Source organism: Zootoca vivipara, chromosome 17, assembly GCF_963506605.1.
Source record: "Zootoca vivipara chromosome 17, rZooViv1.1, whole genome shotgun sequence".
NCBI classification, from domain to species: domain Eukaryota; kingdom Metazoa; phylum Chordata; class Lepidosauria; order Squamata; family Lacertidae; genus Zootoca; species Zootoca vivipara.
The window spans coordinates 13,869,245-13,889,223 of NC_083292.1; the positions used below are offsets into that span (position 1 = coordinate 13,869,245).

General features: G+C 46.8%; 1 protein-coding gene across 1 annotated transcript in view; it reads right to left on the reverse strand.

The window, feature by feature from the left end:
* The window catches only part of PI4KA (phosphatidylinositol 4-kinase alpha), a 99,091-nt gene extending 80,727 nt beyond the window's left edge, over positions 1-18,364 (reverse strand). Inside the window, exons 1-7 of the mRNA XM_060269495.1 lie at positions 18,125-18,364; positions 11,961-12,077; positions 10,345-10,438; positions 9,568-9,656; positions 8,063-8,135; positions 6,412-6,671; positions 5,148-5,214 (exon numbers count right to left, since the gene is read on the reverse strand). Coding sequence (XP_060125478.1) covers positions 5,148-5,214; positions 6,412-6,671; positions 8,063-8,135; positions 9,568-9,656; positions 10,345-10,438; positions 11,961-12,077; positions 18,125-18,292 — 868 coding nt within the window. The 5' untranslated portion in view covers positions 18,293-18,364. The remainder of the gene's footprint in view (positions 1-5,147; positions 5,215-6,411; positions 6,672-8,062; positions 8,136-9,567; positions 9,657-10,344; positions 10,439-11,960; positions 12,078-18,124) is intronic.
* Between the last annotated feature and the right edge of the window lie 1,615 nt (positions 18,365-19,979).

Consider the following 19,979-nt stretch of genomic DNA (forward strand, 5'->3'; position numbering starts at 1 on the left):
TGCAGAAAAAGTTGGAAGAGGAGAAAGCCGCTAGAGGTGGGGGGGGCGCCCCAGCCGCAGCTAGTCCAAGTGAGAAGGGGACAGAGCCTAGTCACCAAGTTTAGCGGCGACCCTAGGGAGTACCTAGGATTCGAGACAGAAATAAATTATGCGCTGGAATTGCATGCAGCAGAATTCCCAGATGACGCGCACAGAGTCTCCTTTATCATAGAGCATTTGACGGGGGCCGCCCGGGAATGGGTAAGACCGCTCATCGCGCAAAAAAATCCTTGCATGAAGAACGCAAAATTATTTCTAGAAGCTTTAAAAATAATGTACGCTAGTGACAGTGAAATGGAGGCCACTAAACAGGAGCTTCATAACTTAACACAAGGAAAATCGACAGTGAGGGACTACTGGGCGAGATTCACCATGCTGGTGCACAAACTGGGGTGGGATCTGCAAAGTGAGCCAGTGAAATCAGCCTTCTACCTGGGTTTGCATGCAGATGTTAAGGATGAGCTGGCAAGAGGTCCTAGACCGCGGACTATGGATGAGTTAAGCAAAGCGGCGCTAGCGGTGGGGGTGAGACAGGAATCCAGATGGTATGACAAACAAGCGACGCGCGCAGCAAAACCTTGGTTCCCACGCTCCCAGGACAGACCACATCACCAAACCCCACCCCAGGGACCACCCCCAGACCCGCCCAGACCAAGCCCAGAGCCAGAACCGATGGAGATAGGTGGAGCGCGCGCGCGGGCTTTTCAAACCCCGGCGGCGCCAAGACGCAAGGAGGGAAGGGGCGGGAATTGCTTTCTCTGCAACTCCCCCCGGCATCGCGTCAGAGACTGCCCTCATCGCAGAGAGTGGCAAGGAAAGGCGGGAACGGTTGTACCTTCCCCCACTGAAGCAGCACCACAGCAGGGAAACGAGACAGCCTGGCTGCAGCAGACATGGGGCAGCAGCCAGGCACAGTCAGCAGACAACAGCCCCAGCCCGCCCACCCGCACAGAGAGGAGCAGAGCCAGCCCACCCCTCCCAGAGCAGGAGTGGTTCTAGAAGTCACGCTAACGCTCCCAAATGGCTATCCCCTGACTGTCCTCGCCTTAATTGACAGTGGTGCCTCAGCCAACTTCTTCTCGAGAAACTTTGCAGAAGAGCACCAGATCCAGCTTCTGCAGCTGGATTTTCCCCTGCACGTAGCCACCATTGACGGCAGAGAGTTGCTGGGAGGGGCCATCACTCATCAAACCCCCCCCCCCATGAGAATGACGGTGGGAAGGCACTCAGAGACACTGGCTTTCAACGTCACAACCATCTCAGACCCCCCCATCGTTTTGGGAATGAGCTGGCTGGCGCGCCACGACCCCTCCATAAGTTGGCACCAGAGATGCATCACGTTTGGGTCGGACTTTTGTCTGGAACATTGCATGCAGCACCAACCAGGGGAGGGGCCTCCAATAGCCACGGTGGCCACCATGCATGTCAAAGGGGGTGAGGCGATACCCAAGCAGTACTGGGACCTGCAGGAGGTCTTCAGCGAAGCGGAGTCCGACCACCTACCCCCACACAGGTCTTTCGACTGCCAGATCAACCTGGTACCAGGGGCAACGATACCCCCAGCCAAGCTGTACGCCATGTCAGATCAGGAACTCGAGGATTTGCGTGCGTTCATAGACAAGAACCTCAAACGGGGGTTCATCAGAGAAAGCCAGGCAGCAGGAGGCAGCCCGGTCTTCTGGGTGGACAAGAAAGACACGCAACAGCGCCGTCTTGTGGTGGATTTCAGACGGCTCAACTCAGTGACAGAGCCAGTGGCTTTCCCCATGCCCAGAGTGGACGATCTCCTGACAGCGGCACGCAGGGGCAAGATTTTCACCAAGCTAGACCTGAGGGGGGCGTACAACTTGATCAGGATCCGGGAAGGCGATGAGTGGAAAACCACGATGTTCACGCCTCTGGGCTCTTTTGAATATCTGGTGATGCCCTTCGGGTTGCAAGGGGGCTCAGCATGCTTCCAGGCCTTCATGCACCACGTCCTGGGGTCCCTTCTCTTCAAGAACTGCCTGGTCTTCCTGGATGACATCCTTATCTATTCCGCTGACCCAGTGCAACATGTGAAGGATGTCAGGGAGGTGTTGCAACGCCTGAAGGAGAACCACCTGTATGTGAAGCTGGAGAAGTGCAAGTTCCACACCAGGGAAGTGGACTTCCTGGGCTACAAGCTGTCAGACAAGGGGCTGGCGATGGACAAGGACAAGGTGCAGGCCATCCTGGACTGGCACAGCCCCAGGACGCGCAAAGATGCCCAACGCCTCCTAGGCTTCGCCAACTTCTACAGGAAATTCATCAAGAACTTCTCGCGGGTTACGGCTCCCATCACGGACTGCCTGAGAGGCAAGCAGAAGTTCAGGTGGACGCCAGAGGCGCAAGCAGCGTTTGAAAGCCTCAAAAGGGTGTTCGCGTCCGACCAGAACCTGTTCCACGTAGTGCAGGATGCGCCCCTACGCATTGAGACCGATGCTTCGGACCGGGCTTTGGGAGCGATCCTGTTGCAACTGGACGCCAACAGAGAGTGGAGACCTTGTGCCTTCTTCTCCAGGAAGCTGACACAGCCTGAACGCAACTACACGGTGTTTGATAGGGAACTTCTTGCGATCCACGCTGCTTTCCAGCACTGGCGACACTTCCTGGTGGGCGCCAAGCACCCCATCCAGGTGTGCACAGACCACAAGAACCTGGAGTTCTGGAGAACGGCCAGGGTGCTCAACCAGCGACAGATACGGTGGGCAGAGTTCTTCTCGAACTTCAACTTCTCCATCCACTACATCCCGGGGGAGCAGAATGTCAGGGCGGATGCCCTCTCCCGCAAACCAGAGTACATGGAGCAGGAGTTGCCACCAGCGCCCAGGCACATTTTCCCCCCATCAGCATGGTCCTGCGGAGCAGCAGTGGTGAGCGAGGCAGAACTCACCGCACTGACGGCAGCAGATGAGTTTGCCTCCCGCATCTTCAGAGAGCTGCGAGGGGGGAGGGAGCAGGCTAAAGACTTTGAGGAAAGGAGGGGTTTGCTTTTTTACAGGGGAGCCCTGTACCTGCCCACCAAACAGCTGAGAGGTAAGGTCCTCAAGCAGATGCACGACAACCCAACGGCGGGTCATTTCGGAAGGGACAAAACCACTCACCTAGTTATGAGACACTTCTGGTGGCCAGGGGTGCGGGAGGATGTGAGGGATTATGTAAGGGGCTGTGACACCTGCCAGCGAGCAAAGGTGGTCAGAGCGCCACCAGCAGGTTTGCTGGAGCCCTTAGCCACACCGCACAGGCCGTGGGAAGTAGTGTCCATGGACTTCATCACAGACCTGCCGTCGTCCAGGGGCAAGACCGCAGTGTTGGTGGTGGTGGACCTCATGTCCAAAATGTGCCACTTTATACCGTGTGCCAGGGCGGTCTCGGCAGAAGAGACGGCCAAACTGTTTGTTGACCACGTATTCCGACTGCATGGATTGCCTTTAAGAGTTATTTCGGATCGTGGCCGCCAATTTGTTTCCAGGTTCTGGCGGCGGCTAATGAACCTCCTGCAGGTGGAGGTCAGTTTGTCTACGGCTCGGCACCCGCAGACCAATGGACAGGCGGAGCGGGTCAACGCCATTCTGCAGCAGTACCTGAGATGTTACGTCAGCCAGAGGCAAACGGACTGGGTGGATCGCCTGCCACTGGCAGAATTTGCCTACAACAATGCGGTGCACGTCTCCACAGGGGTGTCGCCCTTTAAGGCCAACTACGGGCGCGACCTCAGATCTTTCCCGGAGAGGGAGGGGGAGGAGGAGGAAGAGGGCCCACAGGCAGAGGATTGGGCAGAGGACCTGGAGACGGTGCACCAGCAGCTCAGAGAACACTTGGAGAGGGCCAAGGAAGCGTACAAGAAGGGGGCAGATCGCCACAGGCGACCGGGAGAGGTCATCAGGGTGGGGGACAAGGTTTGGTTATCCTCGGAAGGTCTTCCCACCAGGGGGCGATGCAAGAAGTTAGCACCCAGGAGGCTGGGCCCCTTCACGGTCACGCAACAGGTCAACCCGGTAGCCTTCAGGCTAGCACTGCCTGAGGACATGAGAGTGCACCCAGTGTTTCATAGATCGCTGCTGTCGCCGTACAGAGAAAGTACTAGGTTCAGGGACAGCGATCAGCCTCCAGAGGGAGGGGGGGAGACGGGAAACGCCCGTCAGCTCAATGAGGCAACTGAGATTTTAGACTCAAGGAGAGGGGTGAGAGGGCTGGAGTACCTGATAGCATGGGAGGACACTCCGCCGTCCCACAATGAGTGGATACCAGCCACGGAAGTACCTGAGGAATTTTTAGTAGAAGAGTTCCACGCCCTATTCCCCCACAGGCCCAAGCCCTGGCACATGGAAAGGGAGGAAGAGGGGGAGGGGCGGGAGGCAGCAGCTCTCCATGGAGATGGGAAGCGGAATTTGAGGATACGGAAGAAGAGGTGTGGGTTTCACCGAGGTCGACGACGTCAGAGGCAGGAGAGGACTGGCAGAACATTTTTACTCCCACCAGCTCTGACGCCACTGACTTCTTGGGATTCCCGTCTTCTCAGGGGGAGGGGGAAAGATCGCCGGATTGGGGGGAAATTTTTACACCCACAGGCTCGGATGCCACAGACTTCTTGGGGTTTCACTCGTCCCCAGCAAGCAGAGAGCCCCTAGGGAGGGGGGGGGAGGAGCCTGGGAGGGGGGTGGATGTGAGGGACAAGGGATACAGGGAAGTCCCTCCCATCTTAAGTTCCAGCCCATCCCCAAGCGCTGGAGAGAGTAAGGAGAGCTCTGCCTCCAGCGGAGAGTCAGGAAGTGGTGTCCGAGGCTCAGGCAAGGTTGTGGAGCCCATGCCTCAGGTGGGACAGGAAGTTGGACGCACGGGGGGGAGGCCAATCCCCCCAACTCCCGAATTGCGACGCAAACGTAGGGGGAAGAGGTTGGGTCTGCCAAAGCTTTGGTGCTGGAAGAAAACGCGCCAATCGCCATTCGGAGGTTCTGACACCTCACCTTAAGGATGCATTTTTACTGCTCTGAACACTGTAAATAATCAGCACTTAATAAAAGCCTTAAAAGACCATGCTGGAGTCGTTACTCTAGAGTAGCCATATCAGGCCCTCTGACACATACCTTCAAAGTACTGCACAGTAGTGCCTCCGGGGGAACTGGGAGGAGGAATTCCACGTTCGGGACTGACCTGAAATGTAGCGGACACAAAATGCGGTCATGGAGAGGTCAGTTTTCATATACAAAAAACCCCACACACATACAGTACTATGATTGAAATTTGCAGAAGAGTAGCCATAGCCCAATTTCCTTGTAGCTGATGGGACTTTGAAAATCTCCAGCAAATCTAAGCATCTCAGGCCTGCATATAAACAAAGATCCCACTCCCTCTTTGAAAAAAAAAACCCCATAAAGATAAGCCCACACTCCTCACCCTGCAGACAGCTCTATAAGAGTCTATATAACTTCCATGCTGAACATTAGCTCCGAGGCACAGTGGTACTTTGGTTGTCAAACTTAATCCATCCCGGAACCGTTTGAAAACCAAGGCGCGGCTTCCGATTGGCTGCAGGAGCTTCCTGTACTCAATCGGAAGCCGCAGAAGCCATGTCGGACATTTAGCTTCCAATGAACATTCAAAAACCAGAACACTTCCAGGTTTTCGGCACTCAAGAGACAAAGCCTAAGCATACCAAGGCGTACGTACCAAGGTGCTGTAACAGCCAGGGGTCCTAGCAGCTTGCTGTACTACCCAATGGTAATTAGAATCTGTGGCCAAACCCACCCCATCAGGATATATAGTAAGTGTTTCATCCCTTAGAAACTTCCAGGTGTAAAAAAATCTCTGCCTTAATTTCCTCAGCTCTTGAAACACAGAGCGGCTAGGCGGGACAATGAGTTTCTGAGATCATGAAAACATCTGTTTCTGGAGAAGATGCTAATAATGGAAGCTGTCCATCTAGCCCAGGCATAGGCAAACTCGGCCCTCCAACTGTTTTGGGGACTACAACTCCCATCATCCCTGGCTAACAGGACCAGTGGCCAGGGATGATGGGAACTGTAGTCCCAAAACATCTGGAGGGCCAAGGTTGCCTATGCCTGATCTAGCCCAATATTGGTTCTCCTGGCTGGGAGACTTTCCCATCACCTGCCATGCTGATCTTTCCCCAACTGGAGATAGCAGGAATTGAGCCTGGGACTTTCTGCATGCAAAACATGTGCTCTTCCCGTGTATTATGGTCCCTCTCGAAATACAAGGCCCATGTCTCGTATCACGCCCCTCGAAATAAGAAAACTAAATTCAGTGATATCCTGTATACTAAAAACTAATCCATGGTTCAGAAAAGAGGGGATAGGTTAATTTTATTCCAAAAGCAACTGAACTAACCTGTGTGATGCTGCATAAGCTGCTGGTCTTTCTCTTTAGAGATCCTTCTTGGCAGACTGTCAGTAGAGAATGTGGAAGTATCGACCGGAAGTCATTAAAGGAGCGTCTACGAATACCATCCAACTCATGTGGGGCTCTGAGGGAATGCGGAGTAACTTTAGGGAAAAGCTTGGACAGAAGAGACTCTTCCGAGTTGCTGTAGCGCCCAAACGCTCGTGAAATTCCAAGCAGGCATGGCACAGCGTATTTGCATAAATATTCTGGAAAACAAAAGTAGTCCATTTATCTTTGGCTTCTAAGAGTTTGCTTCCTCCAATTGGAAAAATGCAAACGTCGGTTTTTAAACAGCATTACCGTCACTATGTCCCAGTTCAGACATCATTGGAAACCATTCTTTTTCCTGCTTTGCAAATGTGTTGCAGGGAGACTCAAATCCCACCATTTATCTCCTTCTTTTGCAGCTGCAAGGAAATCAGAAGCATCTGCTTCTGCCTTCATGCAAACACAGTTCTCTGTTACATTTGAACTTAAGGTACTGTGGCTTGTTTACAGTCTACTTACTGAGAAGAAAATCAGAATCAAACTGGAGTTTCATCATCATCATCATAACAACTTTATTATTTATACCCCGCCCATCTGGCTGGGTTTCTCCAGCCACCCTGGGCGGCTTACAGATTATATAAAAAACATAATACATCAAGCAATAAAAACCTCCCAATATGGGGCTGCCTTCAGGTGTCTTCTAAAAGTTGTGTAATTATCTCCTTGCCATCTGAAGAGATGCTGTTCCACTACTGAGAAGGCCCTCTGACTGGTTCCCTTTCAGAACCTGAATTGATTTCACTAAGTCAGGCATAGGCAAACTCGGCCCTGGAGATGTTTTGGGACTAACAAAACCAGTGGTCCCTAGCTAACAAAACCAGTGGTCAGGAATGATGGGAATTGTAGTTCCAAAACATCTGGAGGGCCAGGTTTGCCTATGCCTGCACTAAGTAGACTTTGAACAAGCCACAGGAACTTTTTTTCCCCCCAGGGGACTGCAAAGAGAAGATGCTTCTGATCGTTTTCCCATTTCCACAAAAAAGGACAGAGAATGGGGGCATGTAAATCCAAAGTTCAGCCCTGCTCATTTACATAACAAAAAGCCATGGTTTCCAGTTACATCTAAACTGAGCCTACGCATCAGCCTTCTCCAGTCTGGTGCCGGAGTTCAGTTTTTATCTGCCCAAATCAGCTTGGCCAAGGGTCAGGGGTGATATAGTCCAAGGACCGTGATATATAGTCCAAGGAAAAGCCAAAGGGAAGTCTGACGAGGTGAATAAAGGAGCATGGTACCGAGGGAAGGAGGAGGAATAATTTCTGCATAAATTGTGCACAGTGGTGAATCCAAGAGATGGAAGAGGGAGGAATCTGGACACAGGAAAATGGAAGAAGCCAATAAGACTCTCAATTTGCAAGAACAAAGGACCACAAGGTTCACTCAGAAATGTCCTGAGGAACCTCAAGGAAGCAAGTTTCAGGGGAAATCAGCCCACCGTGAAGTATACCATTCAGCATGTAGGTAACTAGAGAGAGCGAGAGAGAGAGCGCACAATTGAATTTACATTTGTAATAATAAAAACAGCAGCACCTACTGGAACATTTACAATACCTTTATCCTGGGTTTCTGGGGACTGGCACATTCCCAGGAGGACCTGCATCACTTGCAAAATTGCCTCTAAAATCTAAAATAATCAAAACAGGCATTTTTAAAATCTTCAGATGGGATGAACTTCAATCTGCAGTGCAAGAGTATGGCACTAAGATAAAGTGGGAATTTTAGCACTGTACTCTATAATTTCAGCCAGGGTTGGGGGGGGGGCGTTAATATTTGAAATTATGTTTGCAGAATATCCCCAGACAACAGAATTATAGGAAATAACCAATTACAAAACAATTTCCTTTAGACCCAATTTCATTGGTGCTCTTTACATGTTAACCAAATGTGTGGAGAGGGAACAGGGTTGTACCCGCCGGCCCAACCCACCAATGTTACCACACCTAGCAGCCCCACTCTTAACCTCTGCATATTTGGCAGCAGGTCTGAATGGGAAGCCTACACACGAATAGCTGCATACATGAAGGCTCCATTTTCAAAGTATCAAGGGTCATTACATTGGAAGAAGGAACACTGGGCATGCCCTCCTTCTCCATGCTCAATGAACATGTGAAGGAACACTTCTGAAAGGGGCTCTTATCAGGGACACTTTCCTCAAATATGATAATTCACACCCTTAGCATATATGGGAAATCAATTGCTGCTTGATATACAAGGGGACAAACGACAAAAAAGTAGATCTTATTGACTCTACTATGATACCGTGTTTCTCCAAAAATAAGACACCGTCTTATATTTATTTTTCCTCAAAAAAAACCACGGTGGCTTATTTTCGGGGTATGGCTTATTTTTGGAGAAACACAGTAGGATTCTAGATTCTGCTAGATCTTATTTGTCATTTGTGTCAATGAAATCAATGAATGCAAAGTCACCAAAACTGTCTGTAATGGTCTGAGAACATTGCAATGATCAGCATCGTGGCAACTATTTACGTCATGGTAGAATAATAATAATATAATAATAATAATTTATTATTTATACTCCGCCCATCTGGCTGGGTTTCCCCAGCCACCCTGGGCGCCTTCCAACAAAAGATTAAAAATACATTAAAACATCAGTCATTAGAAACTAACTGCTAAAAAGACTGCTGACTTAAAGGAATTGCTAGCAAAAGGGAGAAGGTTTTGTAAACTCTCCGCATTTTAAAAGCCCTCCTATGAGTTGCTGGATATAAGCTTTTAGTGTAATTAATACACTGAAGAATGAGAACATTTAGAAGGATTTGTACTATTAATTCCCGGGGGGGGGGGGGGGGCAGAGAAAAAGAAGGAAGACAACTCCTGGTTTCATAGATTATTATTTAATAATTTATATATCTGATCAAATGTCATTACTTAAGCTGCCTTAGTCAATAAATACTTTCAGGGTTTGTTTGGGGTTTGTGTGTGTTTTTTTTTTTAAAAGCTGTTGATACACAAGTTATGGAACTATGATTAATACAAGAAATGTTTATTTTACTACCCAAGACATGCATGCCCCATTTTTTCAGTGAATTTTACCTGTTCTCTCAGAACAGAATCCCTGTAAGCCACATCTGACAACAAAGTCACCAAACAGAAACTGAAGTTTTCTGGAATCGGAAGCATGCCTACAAGTACGGTAAAGACACAACAAGATTATGACCACACAGCAACAACTGCAATCCATCACAAGTCACAATTTTTTTAAGGTCCAGTTCAGACAAACCATGGTTTATTGGACTGAGAGTTAGTCTTGTGCCTGATCCTCATTCACCCCCTTGATAGCACAGCTTTGAAAAAGATACTGTGACTTATCAAACTACAGATTCCCATAGAAAACCATGATTTAAGCATGGCTTTTAAACCAGAATATCAAAGCAGCATTGGCTCCTGATCAGTTAACAGAGCAAGTTTTCCAGTTTGGATGTCATGAGGGGGAAAAGTGGTTTAACAAACCACAGTATCTTGCTTGGGCTGAGAAAGATTCCCCCCACCACTTATTTGCACACTTACCTTGGAGCACCGCTTTCTTTTTGTGACAGTGTTCACCAGTACAGAGAAACATCACTGCTTCTCTTTGCTGCCCATGGCAACTATTTCACGCTGGCACCCACAGCACTTTTATCAAAACAGCACTTTTTACCAAAGTGCTTTTTACCAAAATAACACTGCCTGGGAGTAAGTCTAATTGAACTCAATGGGATTTATTTCTGAGCAGGCATGCATAGGATTGCATTTACTAAACTTAGTCGTTTACTTAGGGGAAAAAGGGGGCACCAAAGACCACATTCTGACAACAAGAATGTAAAACTTCACCTCTGCTTTTGCGTGAATTGCTTTCTTCTATCCATTGGACTTTGGAAAGGCCCCTCAACAGCCGGAGAAGATAAGGAACAAGAGTATCTTTATGCTGGAATGGAAATAGGAAATTTCAGAAACATCCGAATTATTTTACTGAATTAACACAGTGCCATCTATGTACATGGTGCTTTACAAATATCAGGTATGACAGTTTCTGCCCCCCCCAGGGGGGGGCAACAATCTAAAATAGACTCAGGCAAACAGCAAAGGAATACAGGTAATGGAGGGGTGGGTAGACAGGGGAAGAAGATGTGATTATTTCAATGACATGGACTTTGCCTTGGTTATTGTCAGGGGGACTCCCTACAGGGAGCCTCGCCCCGTCATCCTGACCAGCACTTCGCCCAGCGAGAGCGGTAGCAGCAGGTGAGGCGGGGGGGAGTGAGGAGGGGAGCGGAATGGAGGGAAGGATCTGTGAGGTATCAGAGCCCCTGCACTGCCCAAGCCAACTAGTGGAGGAAGGAAGGCTCAGCGATGTATCAGAGCCCCTGCACCACCCCAGCCCACAAGTGGAGGAGGGTGTCGCCGTTTCTGGTGCCCGAATTGAGGCGTGCGCCCAAACGCAGGGTGAGAGGGCGGCGTTTCGGGGTGCCCAAGCTATTATGCTGGCCCCGGAGCAGAAGGGCGCCATTGCCGGATTCTGCAAGTGACTAGGAGGTCATGTTTTCTGCTATCTCTGCACTGTAAATAGTATGCACAATAAAACTCTTAAAGACAAAGCAGACTGGAGCGTCTTTACTCGAGAGTAGCCACAACAATCCCCTGACAGTTATGATAAGACATGGGGATTAGGGGGATGATACAAAGGTCTCCCAGAAAAAGGCAAACTTTGAGGAGGGACTTAACAGAAATAAAGCACGTAGGTGCAAGGAGGCATTCAAAGAGGCAGTTAGTACCAGGCACCAAGCAGAATTGAGTGAAGTGATTTCTGGAGGTGGGACATCTTCAGACAACGGTATGTGGTGGAGCCGAATCACACAGGAAAGGATGCAACAGGAAATAAGCCCAGGAATAAACAAAGGGACGAGGCCATGGAAAGTTTTGAAGGCAATGGCAAGAAGATTGTGAAACGAGATATTGCATGCAGAGGAAAAGGAACAGCCATCTGATTATATTTATTGCCGCACAGCTTTAATGTTCTTTCAAATCCAAATCGCTAACTAAATCTGATGCTGCAGATCAAATTAAAACATTCCAGTCTATCCTATATCCACTAGGAGTTTTAATGGAGGCCCTTCTTTGGGTGCCCCCACCAACTGAGATGCAGTGAACAGCTACAAAGAAAAAGCACTTACTTGGTGGTGGCACCCTGACCGTGGAAAGAACTTCCCAAGGAGGCCCACCAGACACCTACCTAGATGTGATTTCAGCACCAAGAAAACACAGTTTTGTTTTACCAGGCTTTTTAAACCTCGGTATATTGCTTTTATGCTACTCTTTTATATTACAGCATTTGTTTGTTTGTTTGTTTAGTTTTATGAGGATTTAAAACTTTTTGGAAGCTGTTGAAATGGCAGATTATAAATCCCTCAAGTAAACAAACATATTTTAGAGTAAGAAGCATATTGTACCTGCAAGTCAGACTCGATTAGAAAAATTCCCAAAGCAATCACAGCATCTCTGCGACGCTCATCCAGCTGAAAGATCCCATGTATGTCAACTGGGCACATGCAGAGTAGTTTCTGTACCTACAAGAAGCAAAACAGGGTGTGTGAAAATATCTATTGTTAAAAAGGCATACTTTCCCAAACATCTGCCAGCAACAACAGTACACGTTAAGGATTTAAAAAGACCTGAACATTTTCATCTACAGCTCTAAGCCCCTTCCATACCACCATGCTAAAGCCATGTGCAAATATCAGCAGACATAATCATCTCACCACCCATTCCCTATATACCACAGGAACAAAATGATGTCCTTTTAAGCCATGAGACCATTTAAAAGTTGTGGGTGGAAGCAACAATACCCAAATACTCCTGCTGATGGAGACGAGTCTTAGGATGTGAGCGCATGTGCAAGTTTGGCAACTGCATATTAATGCATTTTGGAGTCTCCTTGTGAAGGCATGTGCCCTGAAAGGTGATTTAATTTATCTTTTAAGTGATAAATCAGCAGAAGCATTAGGTAACCAGCAGAAGAGGCAGGAGTATCGAGCTCAAGGTCAACATAGGCTGGAACAACAGGGACTTGCCTTGGTGGCTAATGGTGGACAGCGGTGGGTGGGTGTGGGTGCAAATGAGCCTCCCAAAAGAAGGAGTTCAGAGCCTGGACATCACCAACAAAGAGGCCCCCAACGCAATAAAGCAGGGTGCCAAACATGGGCAGTTTCACAGGCAGTTGGGTAGTAGAAAGACAGATGGGAGGAGAATGGCGTTAAGGAGGGTTTGGTGAAGTGAAATGCAAGCACACGGGGAAAACAAACAACAAGGTGGAAATAATTTGTCTCCAGGCAGTTGCATCCATCCCTTTACTTTTACCCACTTTAGCTCTCTACTCCAACATTTACTTATTTTATTTTAGTCTGCAATACTGAACAGATTTCAGACCACCACCCCATAAAAGGTGTTTTGTTCATGCAATGGGACCAACCACCTATCTTGGACGGAAGCGCCCACCTCTAAACAAACTAACAATGCAATCTGAGGCATGCCTACTCAGAAGTAAGTCCCACTGTGTTCACTGGTGCTTACACCCAGAAAAATGCATAGCCTTATTGTATTAGTAGCTTCTTAGGATCCATAAGTACTTGTGTGTGTTTGTAAGAATTACATGGTTCAGCCATGGCTCGGTTTTGTAGGCAGAAACTGTTCTTGACCATGCAGTGATACTAGTATTGCTGAGCCAACACATTCTACATGCTCATGGCTATTGCTAAAGCACACAATGTTTCCCAATAAGGTGTGCCTGGTGGATTTAAATCTTCACAATTAAACAGCAGATAAAGATAAACCTGCCATATTGAAGCATTAAAATCTGTGTTGATTCTCATCCAGTGTTCAAAACAAATTCTGTGTGTGATTGGTGTCGCACAGTGTACAAAAACCAAGTATTCTCAAAAGCCCGGTAGCATTTTAAAAGCACATAAAACGTGATCAGTTTTTTAAAAAATCAAGTGACTAGCAGAACAATCATATGCATGTTTACTTGGAGATAAACCATATTGTGTTCAGCCTTACTACCAGGTATGATATGTGTAGAGGATTGCAGCCATAATTTCCCCCAAGAGCCAGTGTGGCATGGTAATTAGTGTTGGACAAGGACCTGAGAGACCAGGGTTCAAAACCCCACTCGGTCGTGAAGCTCACAAGGTGACCTTAGGCCTCTCAGCCTAGCCTACCTGTCCTCACAGGGTTGTTGTGAAGATTAAATGAGGAGCAGGAGAACCACAGAACCACCTTGAGAAAAAAGGTGGGATATAAATGCAATAAATAAATGAATAAATAAATAAAAATGAGGAACTTATTTGGAAGAAGGCTGCACAGAACCCAGCATGTTGGATCCCGACTAAGTTACAGTGCAATTTTATGCATGTTTACTCAGAAGTCCCACTGAATTCAATGGAGCTTATTCGCAGGTGAGAGGGCACAGGATTGCAGCCAAAGTTAGTCCCATTGATTTCAATGGGATTTAAGCTTGCCGTGACTAACTTGCCACAATGATTTCAATGGGACATAAACAGGACTGCCATAAATTGCAATCCGATTTAATCTGCTTGGAAGAAAGAGCCACTCAATTCAGCAGGGCTTACTTCTGAGCGAACATACATAGGCGTGCACTGCCTATGCTAACTTCAGCTACGAGAGGGGTGGGGTGGGGGACCTGTGGCACTGGAGATATTCGATTCCAATTCTCCTCCAGCCAGCGCATCAGGCATGATGCAAGTTCTATTCCATCCATATCTGAAGAGCCACAGGTTCTCCACCCCTGATCTACAACATTGCAATATAATCCACTTGTTTGTAATGGTAAGTAGGCAAATGGATTGTATTGCAAGTTCTAAAAGGAATCGTGGTTTCAGTACTGTTACATAAGTGTCTTCCTTGATTAGTACTGTACTCTCCCAAACTAAAATTAGTCTCGCCATGGTTTTGCACCCGGAGGTACTTTTTTTTCTAAAATTCTCATATTAAATTGATTAGAAAAAGAGCCTTCCACAAACGTTATATGCCGATTCATCATACATCCTTAATGATGCATATGTTTGTAATAGTTAGCCATGATTATTCTAGTGTTTAGAGAGCACACACCCCCTCAAAAAAGGACCCATGATCTGATTCCAGTAAGCCTGCCCTTACCTAATAGATCTGCACATAACAAGTTACAGAGCTCTGAATAATGTCAAATTGTTCAGGTTTTTTGTTTGTTTGTTTGTTTAACACTAAAACAAAACAAACAAGGAATGCTGCATATCTAACTTCATGCTAAACCACTACCCCTTTTGATATTGCCCTGCATTAAACATAGAAGAGTAAAACATGTTGATGTTGGGCATTCAAACCAATTCAGTGATCCTCGTAACAAACATATATTTTAAACAACTTCCCATAAATTTCATATTTTGTAAAGACAATCTTATACTGTAAGTCCTTTCACTTTCATATATAATTAATTTGCCAAGCTATGCAAAACTACTAAGAAGCTGTAATAAAAAGGTAGACCATTCAATTACCTACAGAACAGTTCAGAAAACAATTTTTGGATTTATGTGCCTTGTTTGTTTGCTGATACAGCTTTATCAAGACTCCGCTACTTTATCCTCATACACTTACAAGCACGCTCAGTTCAGGCATTCCACTAAAAACATGGTTTGTACCAACCACCAGTGAGAATCTAAAGCATGATTTCCGAACTTCTAGGCACACGTAGTTTTGAGCTGTCTGCTTTTATTCTCCTTCTGCTCATCACTTCAGTCCCTAGGAACAGCCATGTCCGGAGGCAGTGATGGCCATAGCTATAGTTTATCAATTCAAACACCATAGCAAAACAATTAGCACAAACCATGAAGTGCAAACCCACGTCAGATCATGGTTTCTCATGCTGTCTTGCCAATTCAAACACCACAATAGTTATGTTTCCTTAAGCATGGTTTTATGCAAGTTCTGAACTGTTTCTGTGTTGAATGGCTATTACGGTTCAGAGGCACTATCTAAAAGACCTTGCACCTTCTCTAGCTGAAACCACTGCTTAGCCTATCCAAATGGTTGTCCCATGGGGGATGAAGCAAGCTTGTTTTCTCTGAAGGATAGGACCCAAACCAATGGATTCAAGTTACAAAAAAGGAGATTCCGACTAAACACTGGGAAGAACCTTTTGACAATCAGAGCTGTTCAACAGTAGGTGAACTCTCCTTCCTTGGAGGTATTTAAGCAGAGATTGGATGGCCATCTGTCATATATGATCAAGTTGATTCCTGCATTGCAGGGAGTTGTACTAGATGACTATGGCATAGCGGCCAAGTTTTCCCTTTTCTCGCGAGGAAGCCTATTCAGCATAAGGGAAAATCCCTTCAAAAAAGGGATAACTTGGCAGCTATGCTATGGGGTCCCCTCCAACTGAACAATTCTACGTCTCCTGTGCAGCAGGGACTGGTGGTCCAGTTGGTATTTGGTAAATCAGGGCCAAAGCTTGCTGGCCCTTGAAGAGCTTGGGAATAGTGCCCTGTGACATTGATAGGATCCTTCCAGCAGCTGAGCTTGCTATGACCAGCCAATGGCTGTCAGTAACAAAAATCCCAAGTCTATTTGTGATAATAAGAAGGTGGCTCAACCCCTCAAATGTCATACTGCACCCTGAAACATGCAACCCTAATCCAAACTCATCAGTTAAGAGCCAATGTCCTACTTTGCAAGGATGCCTTCACACAGCAGTGAGGTTTCCAGGCCTTTTCAGGTCTTTCAAGATTCTCTGGCCCTCCAGACATTGTTCACACCCCGAAAAGTCCGTAAGTAGAGCGCTGCTACTGCGCGTGCGTGAAGCACGATAGAGCACTTCTGCGCATGTGCGCAGCGCACAGATCACTTCTGCGTGTGCAGCGAAACCCAGAAATATACACTTCCGCATTTGCCGCGTTTGCAATCCGAAAATCTGCAACATGAAGCGAACTCAACTTGTACCGTCACAATAAAAATTCAATATTATAATTTTCCCCAGTTCTGGTTACAGGTAGGTAGCCGTGTTGGTCTGGGTCGAAGTAAAATAAAAAAATTCCTTCAGTAGCACCTTAAAGACCAACTAAGTTTTTATTTTGGTATGAGCTTTCGTGTGCATGCACACTTCTTCAGATACAGTGAAATAGGAGTCCCCAGGCACTTATGTAGAGAAGGGGTGGGGAGGGGGTGGGAGGGGGAGGGGAGGGGGTGGGGAGGGGGACTCCTATTTCACTGTATCTGAAGAAGTGTGCATGCACACGAAAGCTCATACCAAAATAAAAACTTAGTTGGTCTTTAAGGTGCTACTGAAGGAATAATTTTCCCCATCATCGTTAACTACAGGAATTGTCAGGTCTCAAGATTAGTATTTGTAATACTGTTACACCACAAGAACCACCTGATTTCAGGATTGCTACTATTATATTTCACCATCACTATTTACCAATAGGATCACTAAGTCTCAGGGCTATTTTTTAATATACTGTATATAAAATCAAGAATAAGAATAAGAATCCTGAAACCCAGCAATCCTAGTGGTGATTGAATGGGCACAGTATTACTTCAGGGTTATTATCACTACCACATTTCATCATTTGCTACAAGGAACAGAATCCCAGCAACAAATAGTGAAGAAATAGTAATAGTAAACTTATTATAATTGTTATTTTCAGGATTATCACTGTTACATTTCACCATCACCATTTGCCAAAGGATTACCACATCTCAGGATTATTCTTACATTAAATATAATACTAAAAAAAAATAACCCTTACATTAGGCAATCATTGTGGTTAAACACTGATTGTAAAATATCACAATAAGTTATCTCGCTATTGATTGGGCTGGATTGAGAAGGCGATTGGGCCGCATCCGGCCCACGGGCCTTAGGTTGCCTTCCCCAAACTAAGGCCCGGGGGCCGGATGCGGCCCAATTGCCTTCTAAATCCGGCCCGCGGACGGTCCGGGAATCAGCATGTTTTTACATGAGTAGAATGTGTCCTTTTATTTAAAATGCATCTCTGAGTTATTTGTGGGGCATAGGAATTCGTTCATTCACAGACCGGCCCCCTGCTGAAAAAGTTTGCTGACCCCTGGCTTAAGCCTTAAGCCTACCCAGATCAGGGGTCTAGGAAACTTGAGGCAATTCTTTAGGCGTGTCTTGAAATTATTGTTTTTTTCTGGGAGGACGCAGGTGTACGCATACCCCTAAACATTTTGTGAATCTTTGTACTTTTGTCCATTTACTGTATTTTCTTTTCCAGATTTGAACTATAAAATGGTGATTTCCTTGAGTCAAAATGAGAGTACAGTAGCCCTAAACATATATTTTTTTAAAAGCACTGGTGATGATGATGATTAAAAGTGTTGCATTTTCTGTTGTGGTGGTTGTTTTGAAAATCAAAATTCACGGAATGAAACGAAATGACATAAGCAAGTCGTCCAAGGAGCAAAGCGCAGACCCGCCCCCGCCCCTACGCCGTACGCGGTGACGTGAGCGAGACCCCCCACACTCCCCACCCCCTGAGGTAACTGGGAGCAGGAGCAGCAGCAGGCAGTCGCCTTGGGCAGCGCCGCCTTCCCTCACCTTCTCGAGCGGAGCGGGTCTCTGCACGGCTAGCGAGCGGGCGAGAGACAGCACCGTGTTGAAGTAGAAGCCCCTGGACGAACCCGGGCTGCTGGGCTTCTCCGAGCGCGCCGCGGTCACGGCCGCCGCGGTGGCAGCCGCCGCCGTCGCCACGGCCAGAGCCGACATCTTGTGAGGAGGCTCCTCACAGCGAGAGTGTCACTCGCGGCCTTTCGCGCTCCTGTGGGCCCCTCCCCTCATCCCTTCTTCTCCAGCGGCTGTAGCAGCCGGCAGCCCGGCTTCGCGTCGGACTTCTCGCGAGAACGGCTCTGGCCACCACGAGCCAGCCCCGGCTGAACTACAGCTCCCGGCAGCGTTTGCTGCCTTTCTTCCTTCTTTGGCGAGGGCTGTGCTGGCCGGGACTGATGGGGGTTGTAGTTCAGCAGCTCCTGGGGGCGGGAACGGGAGGCGCTACGTGGGCTGCTCCCGAGGTCCAGTAATCGTACGAACCTTGCACATAGAGAGACGTGAGGGGCGGAGAGGTTAGAGTGGCGCACGAAGCTGAACTGGGGGTTGAAAAAATAAATAAATGGGAAAGCGAGCGACTTTTGGCGTGTTTTATGTTTAGAAGTGCTGATGTGAATTTTAATCTGTTTTGGCATGGTATGTTTTAAGGTACTGTATCCTACATTCCCTCCCCCCTGATCTTATGGTTTTATCTTTTTGAGGTGTGTTTTTTTTACAACCAAGCGGTGTGTAATTTTTATGAGATAAATAAATAAATATAATCTAAGCAGCCCCAGCCAGTTTAGCCCAATGGTTAAGGTTGATGGGAGCTGTAGTATCTGGGGACTCAGAAACTGAGGAAGCTGCTCAGTACTTCGTATTAGGAGGAGTGGTCTGTTGCAGAAAGAACTAAAGAGTGTTATGGCAAATTCTGAAGAAGTGTGCATGCACACGAAAGCTCATACCAAAATATAAACTTAGTTGGTCTTTAAGGTGCTATTGAAGGATTTTTTTATATGGCAAATTCAGTTGTTCTTAATTATAAATGTTATTATTTTTTTGACTCATGAGTCGATCACCTCAAAGGAGTCCTCAAGCGGCTTACAAAAGAAATTAAGAGCCTAAGGCAGGCATCCCCAAACTTTGGCCCTCCAGATGTTTTGGACTACAATTCCCATCATCCCGGACTACTGGTCCTTTTAGCTAGGGATCATGGGAGTTGTAGGCCAAAACATCTGGAGGGCCGCAGTTTGGGGATGCCTGGCCTAAGGCATGCAAAACAATTGTAAAAAAGAATAGATGAATGGCAAATGAAGATGATGGACTTTATGGAACTTGCTGAACTGACGGGGAGACTATACTTGAAAAAGTATTGTAAAATATAGAAATATGGAATCCCTAGAGGAGGAGATATAGGCTGTCAGTAATAAATTAGATTTTAGTTTGGTATTGATATTCTTTGAATATCATAGGGAAATATTAGTTTATGGGTAAATATATTAATATGTAAGAATATGAGTAATTAAACTGCTAAAGATGATTTAAAGTGAAACTCAGAAGGAAGAGATCGAGGGAAGTCATTTAACATCGTTAAAGAAAGAAGAGAAATTAGAATCTTTATGATACATTTTGTGATTCATTTTTGCTAATTTAACCGGAGTCAGATACCATCTATACATCATTTTCATTAAATTCTCCTTCAAAGCTGTGCATGCCGTAAATTTCATTCCCTTCTTCCACAACTTTTCCCAGTCTGCTATCATAATATTATGACCCAAATCTTTTGCCCATTCAATCATGTATCACAAGGGTGATAATAAGTGCTGGAAATGTAAAGAGGAAATAGGCTCATTCTATCATGTGTGGTGGA